The sequence below is a fragment of the Camarhynchus parvulus genome, chromosome 4 (genome assembly GCF_901933205.1).
Source record: "Camarhynchus parvulus chromosome 4, STF_HiC, whole genome shotgun sequence".
Lineage (NCBI taxonomy): Eukaryota > Metazoa > Chordata > Aves > Passeriformes > Thraupidae > Camarhynchus > Camarhynchus parvulus.
In genome coordinates, this window is record NC_044574.1 from 62417940 (window position 1) to 62429611 (window position 11672).

Below are 11672 nucleotides of genomic sequence, written 5' to 3' on the forward strand. Positions count from 1 at the left end.
ACCTGTCCCTGTCTGCTAGTGACTACCACAAGGCAAAGCCCAGCAGTAGTGCCTATACCAAATGGCTGTTCTAAGTAGAACATATGGACAGTGAGTCTGTACTTCAAATTTTTTTTTCTGCTTAGTGCTCTTAGAAAGTTTTTATGAAAGAATATGAAAATTTAGCTAGACTTTAATACCCAGATTCAATTGCCCAGGTTCATTTTAGGCTTTACTTCAGCCATTATAATTACACAGTAAGAGAGGTTTCAAAGGTACTATGCGATCTAAAGGAAACGATCAGCAAGGACCTGTTCTAAAAAAATATTTTTACACCAACCCCAAATCAAGCATCTCTTCATCTGCAAAGAGTTGCGAACAGCCCTGCTTTTAAGATGCTTTTCATCTCTTAACTCGATTTTTAGGATGTGTTTTAAATTTTCTCTTGAAAAGCTCACCACCTAAATCACGCCCTTTACTACGGCAAACTCCCCGGAAAGACATTTCCTGCTCCTATGCCCACAAAACCCTGTGATTTGCTATCACATATTCCAGTTCACCCCCCCGGGGAGGCTCAGGCCGCGGACTGCCCCGGCCCCAGCCCAGCTCCCAGTCCCGCCGCCGCTCACCTGCTCCGCGCCGCCGCTGCCGCTCCGGGCGCTCCCACCGCGGAGCCGGAGAGGTGGAGGCTACGCCGCTGCTGCTCTTGTACCCGCACAGGCACCGTCCCGGCCCCGAACACCCGTGCGGCTGTGCCGGCTTCGCCGCTCCGGGCTATGTATGAGAATCCCGGCCCGCTGCTGCCTCGGGAGAGCCGGGCACCGCGCTCCCGCCGCTCTCCGCCCCGGCGGCCCGGACGCAGAGGTGGCGGCTGCTGCAAGCGGCCCGGTGTGTAACGGGAGGCCGCAGCCGCTTTCCCGTGCAGCGCCCGGGCCAGGCCCTCTCGCTGTCTTCGGCCGAGCTCGGCTCGGTTCGGCCCAACTCGGAGCCGGGTGCTGCCTTCGGCCGAGCTCGGCTCGGTTCGGCCCAACTGGGGTGAAGGAAAGAGCCCAGACTCCATAATTAAGTCAATCCCCTGGCATAAGGGACAATGGACATCAAGTGCTGTGAGCCAAATGTCATCATGTCCAAATAAGAGAAATGGAAGTGGAATGATCAACTTCCAGTGCAGTCTTTGGAGATGTTACTGCTTTTCATGGTATTCTCTGAGGTTTTTTTTCCCAGACGTGTGTGATGCCCCTTGTTCAGTTAACTCCTCAGTCTTCCTTTTATTCTAGTACCTGAGGGTGAAGAGAAGAGCCTAGACTCCATAATTAAGTTTATTGAGGAATGCATTGTTGAAGTCTCGTGGCTCTGGCTCGTTGCCTGCATAATATGTTCGAATCCCTGTGTGTAAATCTGTAAATTGTATTGCTACCTCCCTGAAATTACTGTCTTGTTCTCTCTTTGCTATTCCACTTGCTTCCTTGGTGTGCTGCAGGACACTGCTGACCATCACCACTCCTTCCCTTGCCTAGTTTTAGGAATCTGGATGGGGTGCTTGGCAGAGCCACAGTAGTCATGCTCTGGCCATAGTGGACACATGGATCCTGGCCAGTAGCTGGGCTGCTGTCTCAGACTGCTGACAACTCCAGCATAATCCTGGAGTTGAACAAGTCCTAAAACTGCTTGAGAAAGTCCTGGCAGATGTAGTGCTTGGAATTTAAAGTACTGTTATACATTTGATGGGAAGGGCTTATGGTTTTTTTTTTTTTTTTTTTTTTTTGAGGAGTGGGAAACACTTGGATATTAAGGCTAAGTATGAAGGAGTCAAAATATGGTGTAGTGAGCCTTCAGCTTGACTGTCCCAGCCTGTGTCACTTAGCCAACTAAAGCTTTGTGCTTGATTACTGTTCCATCTTTTGTAGTAGTAGTAGTGGATGCATTTACTTTTTTTTCACCTTTTCTTGGATTCCTCTCTTCTGAGTAAATGAAGAAAGTGACTATGAAGGCACAGCATCTGCCTTCTGTTTTCATCAATGAAGAGAAGTTCGTAACCAGGTAAATTATTAAAACCCTGAATGTTTCATGAGTTTGCTGCTTTCTTTCAAGTGATTCCACATGTATTCCTTGGCAGGGAATCCTGTAGACAGCTGAGTCTGTAGCCACAGCAATCCCTACCACTTAGTTTAAGCTGCCTACAGAGCAGAGTTGGCCTTGATATGGAATTAAAAGAACAGAGCATTAAGCCTTAGGGTCTGTGGGTTTTGTTCCTTAAGGAGAGCAGCCCTTCTAGAGGATTCTGAAATAAAATTACAAGTTAGGGAACAACACCTTCTTGTCTTGGAGATCTGTTGGAATTGACCCTAAGTTCCAGAGTTGAGCTCAGCTTGTCTCCAGCCTGGGGTTTGGCAGCCCTGGATGGCAGGGTATCTGTGCAGAAAGACTCTTGGGCTGCTAGCTCTCTGCTGTGGTCAGAGGAAGAGTCTCTTTCACCTACTTGTAGAAAAAGCTTGGAATTGCAGTCTAACTGTCATTTGTGGGATGCTTTTCCACAGTTCAATCTCCCTAGGAGAAATTTTTCCTATTGCTGCCCCAAACCCTGAGCCACCTGGCCTTTAGCTCCATCCCCTTCCTTAGGGGATTGTTTTTCCCCTGGTGACAAGAGCGCAGGAGCTGGAAGGAGCCTCTCTCCTCTCTCCTCTCTCTTCTCTCTTCATTTCCATGGCTCTTAGTCCTCCCATGGGAAAGAAACTACCTGTGGACTCAGCCAGGGATGGGTCTGCAATGGAATTTATCGTGCTGCAGGAGAGATTTGTTCCTGACTCCTGATGCTTTCCTGCGTGGCCTGGGCAATGCTGGTTTCTCCTTTCCAAGGAAGGTTGTCAGGGCTTTGCCCAGAGCACACAGGCAGCAGATGCATCACTCCCTTTCTCTTCAAGAGTTGTTCCCTTTATGCTGCTGTTAATTTGGGACACAGTGCTTTTGTGTCAGAGGGAATTCACGTGTGTGAACTTGGCATGCAGAAGCCTTTGGAAATGTACCAGGTGAACCAGAGTCTCTGGGGCTTTATTCCTCTATGTACTTGCCTGTTCCTGTGGTGAAATGTGCATCCCCGTTGAGACCTTTCTGCATGACAGCCACGGTTTAAACTTTCTTCGCCTTGCATCAAGGGAAATAAGTGTCTCAAGAACCACTGACATTCCATAAGCACTCAGGCTTGCTTCCAATACAATTTCCAGGCTGTCATCCCTCATCTCTGCCTTGAATCTGCTGTTACGCTGCTTCTCTCCCAGTTCCATCCTGCAATCTTGCTGATGGGGCAAGCTTGCTGTTTGGGAATTGCACAATGGCTGGATCAAAAGGCTGACCAAAGCTTGTGGGATGATTTGGCTGGCTGAACTGCTGCCTCTCCAGCAAAACTGCCATAAATATTCAGGGATTGTGTGTAGGGCTTGGGCAGGAGAGAGCACAGGAGAGCTGTCCTGGCTTGGTGTTTCCAGAGAGCAGCCTGGGCTCTCTTGTGGTTCACCACCGGGGCACCTGACCTTGCAGCTCCCTTGTATCCTGCTTTTGCTACTGGATAAAGTGGTGAATCTGCAGTGCATGTTGTGTTTTTGGGCTGAGTTGTTCTGCCAATTACTTGGCTTTGGTTTCTGTTAATGGCTGTGTTTGACTGTTGTCACAACAGCTGCTGATTTTCCAGGCACCAAACTCAGCAGAGATGGCATCTATCTCTAGGTTAGGGCAGCAGGAAGATGTGTTACAGTAAGGCCACTCCTGGAACTGGGTTGGTGCACATATTCCCTTCTGGGGCAAAAAGAAGGAAAATGGTTTTTTTCTCTTATGTTTCTACTACACAAGGACAAACAAGTCAGAGTGAGCTGCTGGTAATCTCTCCCTCAGGGCTTTTCTAATTGCTTGTGTGGTTTGTCACTGTTGGTTGCACTAATGCAAGGCTGAAACCTGAAAGATCTATTTATGCAAACTTCTGAGGAAGGTAATGGCAAGTTTTTCTAGACAAGGCAAGAAGTTCTGTGGAAATCTTGAGGGCTTGCTCTGAGAAACAGAATCTGCTTCAGAGATGACCCTTACCAGACCACTTACTGCTGTTAGTCTATGATTTTATTTGCCTTTGCAGTCAACATGGACTAAGAGTAATAGCTGGGCCTCAGAGTATGCTCCAAGTCCTTAAGTATTTCTAATCCATCTTCAGGGAGCTCACCTTCCCAACTTCCTACTTGGAAAAAGACCTGTGAGATAGCAGCTGTCAATAAAGTGATTGCTAAATGCTGTGAAGTGCAGAGATTTGAGTTTGAAGCAGCTCTGGAGCAGGATCAGCAGGTCTGTCACAACATCTGTCAGACAGAACTGCAGATCTATCTCCTACTTGCCTGGTAATCCTGAGCTGCATCTGGAGCTTGCCTGTGTACAAGGCAAAGGCGTGCTTCATCTTGCTTGTCTGCAGCCAGTTCTGTGATCCAGAGCTGGGCTTGCTTCTGATTCACATCCAAACCATTGTAATCCTTAGTCCACAAGGAAGGATTTGTACACTTCCATGCAGTTGTTCCCCATGGTTAACCACCTCTGCTGCTGGGAATTGCTTGCCTGAATTACAGTCTGAGTCGTCTTTAAATGGTGTGGGGAAGAGTGTTTCATTCTCATGGCCTCTAAATGCATTTCAATAATTCTGTCATTGCTCAACCCTCCATAGCCTGAGCTGCAGCTGGCTTTGTCTCCATGGCTCCTTGTTCATGGCAGAGGAGCATTGGTGCATGGGGATGCTGTTCTGTTTGCTTCCTCCTCATGGCGGCTACAGAGGTGCAAAGTACGAGCTATGCTGGGGCATCATTATTAAGGTCACATGAGTCTGACTAATTAATTTCCTCTGAGTCTTTTAAGGAGCGACTTATGAGCAACCCAGTAACCTGGCAAAACTTTTCTCTCAGAAAATGATGTATGGATCATTAATAAACCTATCCAAGGGTGCAGTGGGTAGCATAGTTATGGGGTGCTACCCTGCCACGTACCACCTGCATTTTGCAGTGATGTTAAATTTTTTTTTCATTGTGATCTTTATTCTAGAGAGCACCTCAGTTATCTTCTGAAGAATTATAACTCTTACTATTCAGATCAAGAGAATCTGCAACTGACATATAATCAGGTAAGGATTTAGGGGTGAGAAACTCCACTAATCTGGACATCACAAATTAGTGCTCTCTTCTCCTCACAGCACTGAACTCCAGCTCCACTTGCTGTGGTGCTGTTATTGCACGGCATGTTCCATCTAATGTAATAAAGCAGAACTGGTTTCCTGAGCTGATCAGGTCAGCCTGCAGCTTTGGCTGTTTTGGAAATTGCTCAAAACTGAGGTTACACATTCTCCAGGTAATCTGTTCCAGGGCTGTGTCAGCCTCAATGATTTCATTGTAGTCCTGTTACTTTGAAGGGAGACAGATTATTTATTAGTTGATTATTTTTACTCCATTATTATGCAGCACTGACTATTTCCATGTTTTTCTCCAGCAGGAAGGAAGCACCCCCTTCATTGAAGGAATCCTCTCAATATTCTGGGGTGTGTGGCATCCTATCAGATTAAAGATTCAGGATGAGAAGCAGATACCCTCTTTTGTAACCCTGAAGTCAACAGAGAATGTGGGCTTTTTCCCCGGTAAAAGGTAATGGATGGACTTCCCTAGGGAGGCTAGCATTGCAAGATAGCTCATGTTGTGCCTTCAGTGGCTGTGGCTGGCTGCCCTGCATATCCCAGATTCCCCAAAGGCCGTGGTGGTCGCTGGGCAGCAGAGCCTTTGAACAGCCTCTGCTGGGCAGGAAGGTGTGTGTTTGTAGCATGTTTGTTTGGGCCTCAGCCTGAGGAGCTGGAGGAGGCTGCTCTTTTTCATGGGAACTGACAATTCCTATACAAGGACTGGGAAATTGGTGTATATAAATGTATAGGAAAAGAGCCAAACAAACCCCTGTGTTTCCATGTGCACCTGATACTGGTAGCCCCTGAGAGGCTTCGTGTTGGTGCACACACTGGAGCATGAAGCCAGAATCTGGTGGGTAAGTGCTGAGGGATTGTCTGTCCCAGCTTACATTCCCAGGAATGTGAGGTCTGCAACCATTGCTGCTCAGGTGAAGTTCAAGTCAGGCAATGGATACTGGCTTTGTCTGTGCAAAATTTGGTGTAAAAACCTCTTAAAATACTCTCAGACCAGCTGTTCCAGCTGCTGCCAATGGCAATTTATATCCCAATGTGTTGTGCTCAGCTGACACAGGTACTCAGTGTACTTTTCCTTTGTTTTGAACACTGTTTCCCCAGCCTTGGTTGGTGAATTTGATGAGCTGAGTCTGAATCTTGTGATACAGAGATAGAGCCAATGTTCAGCCTGAATGACTCCCTGATAAATTGAGTATTGCAGAGTTTATTTTTCTAATGACTTATTGTCTTATGTTGCATGTGAGGCATGTTGGAACTGAACTGGGGATTTAATTCAGCCACCTTTGCAGCTGTGGAGTTCCAGTAAAGTCTTCTGCCCCATCTCTGGCTGCTGAAATTCAGGGATGAATTTTGACAGGAGTAACTAGGAAAGAACCTGAGTTTTAGGCAAATCTGGCTCTCAGTTTACCTTGACCAGGTCTGCTGGTGTGGGGTGCACGTGGCCTGCAGGGCAGTTCTTAAAAAACTTCTGGCTGGTGGAAATCTGTATGCTAAAGTAAACATTCACTCATGATCCCAGAAACAGAGGGCTGCCCTGACATGCTTTAAGGTATGCAAAGTAGCTTGGCTGTCTGATCTTAAAGGAACTTGGTAAATGTGTGCAATATAACCAAGATCTTGTTTGGCATGTAAATTGGGGGTAGCTGAATATTGTTGGGAATACATACAGATTTATATAAACATGTACATATGAAATTCATTTTTAATATTGCACTACGAATTGGTTTATTCTCAGTCAGAGCAGTAACTGGATGAAGACCTTATGCTGAAGAGTTTGGGCAATGATTTATGGAAATATTGACATCTGAAAGGCTGGATGGAACTTCCTGCTCTCATACACAGCTGGTTTGGACAGCACAAGTGTAACCTATGTAACAGACCTGTGTTCTGTAACTATTAAACAACAATATGTGTGGTTTGTGTGCCTGCCTGGTAGTCTGAGTGTGATTAATCTAGGATGTTGCTGTAAAACAGATCAGGAATTACTGCCAGTTGTTTAAGCTGTGTCCTGGTTGATGTTCAACAGGTTTTTGGGAGGTGTTACATTTGGGATCCCTGGTCATACCGTATTTTAATATGATTTTGTTATGACTTAAACTAAAATGACCATGCTGAAGTCTGTATATTGAGCAGGGATAGGAATGTATGACATGACCCCTGGGCACAGGATAAACTGCAGTCACTGAGTTACTGAGGAGCAGTCAATGGTAACTCCGTGTTCGTCTTTCAGGGGAATGACTCGCTGGGGAGAGTTTGCTGACCTCCATCACATCAGCGGGGATACACTGAAATCTACTGAGGAGCAGGCAGACCTCGAGCAAAGTTACTGTCGGTGCTCTCAGGTGAACCAAAAATTCTGTGTTCTGTGACAGTGCAAAAGGCCCCTCACACATCAGCCCTTCCCTGCCAGCAAAGGGAAATTTGCTTAGGTGTGTGTCACATGTCCTGCAAGATGGGGAAACACCAGCCTAGGGCTGCTTAGAGTTCTGCAGGTGACTTTGTGAACAGCCAGTGGCAATGACCTGGGCTTTCATCCAAGAAATCATTCCCAAGGGAGCAAATCAGCAAACTGCAACCCCTGCCAGCAGCCCATTCTTCATCGTACGTCTCTGCCTTGTTCCTTTCCTGCTCCACCCCCCCAAAAATAATAAATAGTAAACAGTAAATGGAGCCCTTCACTGAGAGCCTCCCTCCTCTAGGGGTGCTGGCAGCTGCACAGGACGTGTGGTTCTCTTCTGTCCAGGTTATCCACGCTATGAAAGTCACACTCTCAGGTCCAGGAGGGAGCAGGAGCTCGACTGTGCCACCCTGCCCCGCAGCAGCAGCGATGCCGCGGCCGTGCGCAGGAGGACCAAGCTCCCCACCATCACCAGGACAGAAGTAGAAACTCACAGGTTCTCTATCAATGGCCACTTCTACAACCACGAGGTAGGAAATTTTAGGCTTGGCTTTGTCACCTGAGGGACAGAGAGCCGTGCCCAGTGAGGCGTGCCTCAGGCTCAGGCCGTGGTGTGGCTGTTCTTGTTCCCAGACATCAGTTTTCACTCCGGCTTTTGGGTCAGAAACCAAAATAAGAATCAACAGCCAGATGAGGAGCAGACAAGTGATAGAGCAGTTGCTTCGGAAGTTTAAGGTAAATCTGCTGGCAGGAGGAAGCGTGGCCGTGTTCTGGAAGCGTTCATTCCCATGTGCACTCCCTCCAGCACTGCGGGAAAGATGTGGAATAGCTGGGCCAGGATGGTGCATGGAGCGGAGTGTAAAAAACCCAGATGGACAATTTTAACCCTGGCGGTGCTGCCCTCCCGCGGACAGCCCCGGGAACTGCGGCTCGCCTAAAACAGCGGCGATTATCCCAGCGCCTGTCCGGGACGGGCTTTCCCTGAGAGCCAGGCGTGTGGAAAGATGGGAAGGTTACAGCTACAAGTACTGCTCGCGGCCAGTGCCATGCTGTCTGAAACGACTTTTTTTTTTTTTTATTTCCTTGGAACCATCTCCCACCAACAATATCGTATGTGGTCAGAAGTAGCTTTGCCCTTTACTGCTACATATTTCTCAAATATCTTGATTTTTCATGCTTAGTGTTTAATTTATACTTTAATGGTCTTAAGCTTCCCATTTAACTTGTCTGGAGACTTCACTATTGCAGATTTACTTTGTGTGGTTAGTAAGACTTGTGAGTGTCTTTGAAGGAAAACAACTTCTAGGAGTAACAAGGAAGGGAATTACAGAGCAGGGAGTAGAGTTGTAGGGAATACATTGCAAAGTAAGTGTTCAAAAGCTGTGCTGTTTTCAGAATGTGGCTGTCAGGCACGAGGGTAGGTCACAGAGGTTTACCTTGATGGCAGCACACATAGCAGATCTACGTGTGAGGGGAGAATAAGCTCTAGGAAGCAGTTAAGGATGCTGCAAGGAAAGCAGGCAGGAAAGATCTGAGTTTCCAGTGTGTTACTGGTTTGGGCACATGGGAACACAAGGGTTAGGGCTGGCACAGGGGCAGTGAACATGGCAGCACAGCTTTCTGCCTTATCCAGATCCACTATCTTTCACTCTTGTACAGACAGGATCCCTGTCTCAGGCTTTGATCCAAATCTCTGAGCTGAGACACACAGGGAAAATGGGCTCAGAGGGAGGTGCTGGGAATATTTGTGAGTCTGAATTTCTTTTTTTTTCACAGATAGAAAACAGCCTCCATGAATTTGCACTTTACATTATCCATGCATCTGGAGGTAAGCCAGCCACTGCTGCCTGATCACTTCAGCCCTGATCATTCTGTGTGTGTGTGGAATGTGCCCCTTGGAGTAACAGGACTTGTGCCAGGCCTCTGTCCTTGTTTGTGCACTGTGTGTGTGCTGTGGCATTTTGCCTTCTCAGGGACCCTTCAGAGATGTCTTCTCTGGAGAGGAAAAGCTCAATAATTGTGTGTATTTCAGCTGACAGCTTTGCATTGCATATGCTGAGTTCAAAGTACTCACTGGTCACTGGAAACAGGTTACTTCCATAGCAGTTTACTTTTCCAGAGATTTGATCTTCAATAAAGGGAACACCTGAGAGAACAGGAGGGAACTGGGGGAGAAGGTATTTTAAATGGCACCACATTAGGGACCTGTTAGGTATCTGGTAACCTTTGTTGGGGGGTGTAAAGGTCACTGCAGCTTATTTTTTTTTTTTTTTTTTTTTTTTTTTTTTTTTTTTTTAAAAGAGGGGGTTCCCTTTCCCTGTGGTGTCTCTTGTTTTTTTTTTTTTTTTTTTTTTTGGTGGGGGGTTTTTTTTTTTTTTTCTTCTTTTTTTTTTTTTTTTTTCCCCTTTTTTTTTTTTTTTTTTTTTTTTTTTCTTTTTTTTTTTTTTTTTTTTTTTTTTTTCTTTTTTTTTTTTCTTCGAGTCAGTAGACAGAAAACTGCAAGGTAAACAGACACAAAATGAGGTGTCACAGAGTCCAGGGCAATCTGTACAACTGGCTCATGAGAAGAACATATGGATGTAGCAGAGTGCAGGTGGAACACTGTGATAGGAAGGCTGGAGGGATTGGGAGGGTTTGTAATCCTTTCCCTATCCCGCTGCTCTTAAAGATTCCATAATTAATACTGACTACACACAGAGTGGGGTCTTCAGAAAATTTGGATCCTCAGGGTAACTTCTCTTCATTTTGTTTGCTGTTTGCTTTCTGGGCCTTTGACTGGCTCGGTTGGTGCTTGCTGCTGTTCCCTTGAAAAGGGTAAATGCAGTACCACACGTGGTACCATTTTGGTTCTGTAGCATTTCAGCCACATCAGTGCCTGATGTCCCCTTAAAACTTGAGGTGAGTGATGGAAATCCCCCTGGCAAAAAGGGGGATTGTCCTACAGGTACAAGCCAGAGGAGCTGCCATATTTGTGAGCCTTTCCTGAGTCCAGGAGCACTAAGAGGCTGCAGCAGCCACAGATCTGTTACTGCATGATGGGCTGATAATCACGTTGAATCCAAGTGTCAGGAAACATTTAGAAAATACTAGACTTGCCTGCACTGGGAAAGTTGGACACGGACACAAAAGTTGGGAATGGACCCACATGTGAGCAGCTGGTTGGAATTTGGGCTGAAGGTTTGCAGAGGTTATTTCAATTCCTCCTCCCTCTCAGGTACACACGAGAGAAGAGGCTGATCCAGCAGCACCTGCGCAGTCGGAGCGTTCAGAAAACAGAGACCACGGTGTGATGGGATGGCCCTGGAGAGCACTGGGAATGCCCCTGGGAACGCCTGGGCTGCTGAAGGATGGTCCTGCTGCCTTCTGGGCTGGGACTGAGCAGTGAGAGTGCCCCGTGGGAGAAGTCTCCCCTCACCATTAACCCCTGCAGCGCTGGGGTGCGGGCTGCTAGCACCCACAGAGATGCACATTGCCCAAACTGCAGATGCTGGATCTGACTTGGAACTTGGGCAAAAACTCCCCTGAAAAGCCCAAGGCTTTAAATCCTGCTGATGTGTGACCTGGCACCAGGAGGCTGGCGTAGAAAAATGCTGCAATAACCAATGTGCTGATAGAAAATGTGCAAACTAGGAATATGGTTATCCCTCTGTTAAAGAAATGTTGTGTTATATTAGCAGAAAGCTTTTCAGTAGAGCCAAGTGCCAGAAGATATTTATGTATTTAAGACTGCAGGTAGGATTTCCATTTCAGTTATAAAACATCCATGCAAGATGCCTGAAATCCACTGGCTTCAGGCTGGTGGATGCTGAAACTGCTTAAGCTTTGAGCTGCTGTTAGAAAAACATAACTGGAAACCCTCCCACTTAGGAGCTGCTCAGCTGTTAGCAATAACAGGGAATTTATTGCTGAAATACCTTGTGAACTGCAAAGTAAGAACTGACTGAACACTGTGGGGTCCTGAAAGGCACCTCAGTGGTTTCTGTAGTTGGAATTGTTGATTGTGTTCCTTCCTGAGTGTTCTGTTTGACAGGGAATGGAGGTGCCCAGTGAGAGGCTGCATGTCACAGCCAGGGAGGGCTGGGCCCACAGCCT

The 11672-nt window shown here is 46.8% G+C and overlaps 1 protein-coding gene across 1 annotated transcript; it reads left to right on the forward strand.

Annotated features, from left to right (window-relative positions):
* The first annotated feature begins 1928 nt into the window (after positions 1 to 1928).
* LOC115903708 (ras association domain-containing protein 6-like) lies at positions 1929 to 10870 on the forward strand. The gene is made up of 9 exons (XM_030948353.1): positions 1929 to 2019; positions 5044 to 5122; positions 5485 to 5636; positions 7413 to 7504; positions 7926 to 8110; positions 8214 to 8315; positions 9357 to 9408; positions 10249 to 10309; positions 10795 to 10870. The coding sequence occupies exons 1-9, from the start codon at positions 1949 to 1951 to the stop codon at positions 10868 to 10870; spliced, it is 870 nt and encodes a 289-aa protein (XP_030804213.1). The 5' UTR covers positions 1929 to 1948.
* Positions 10871 to 11672: the final 802 nt, after the last annotated feature.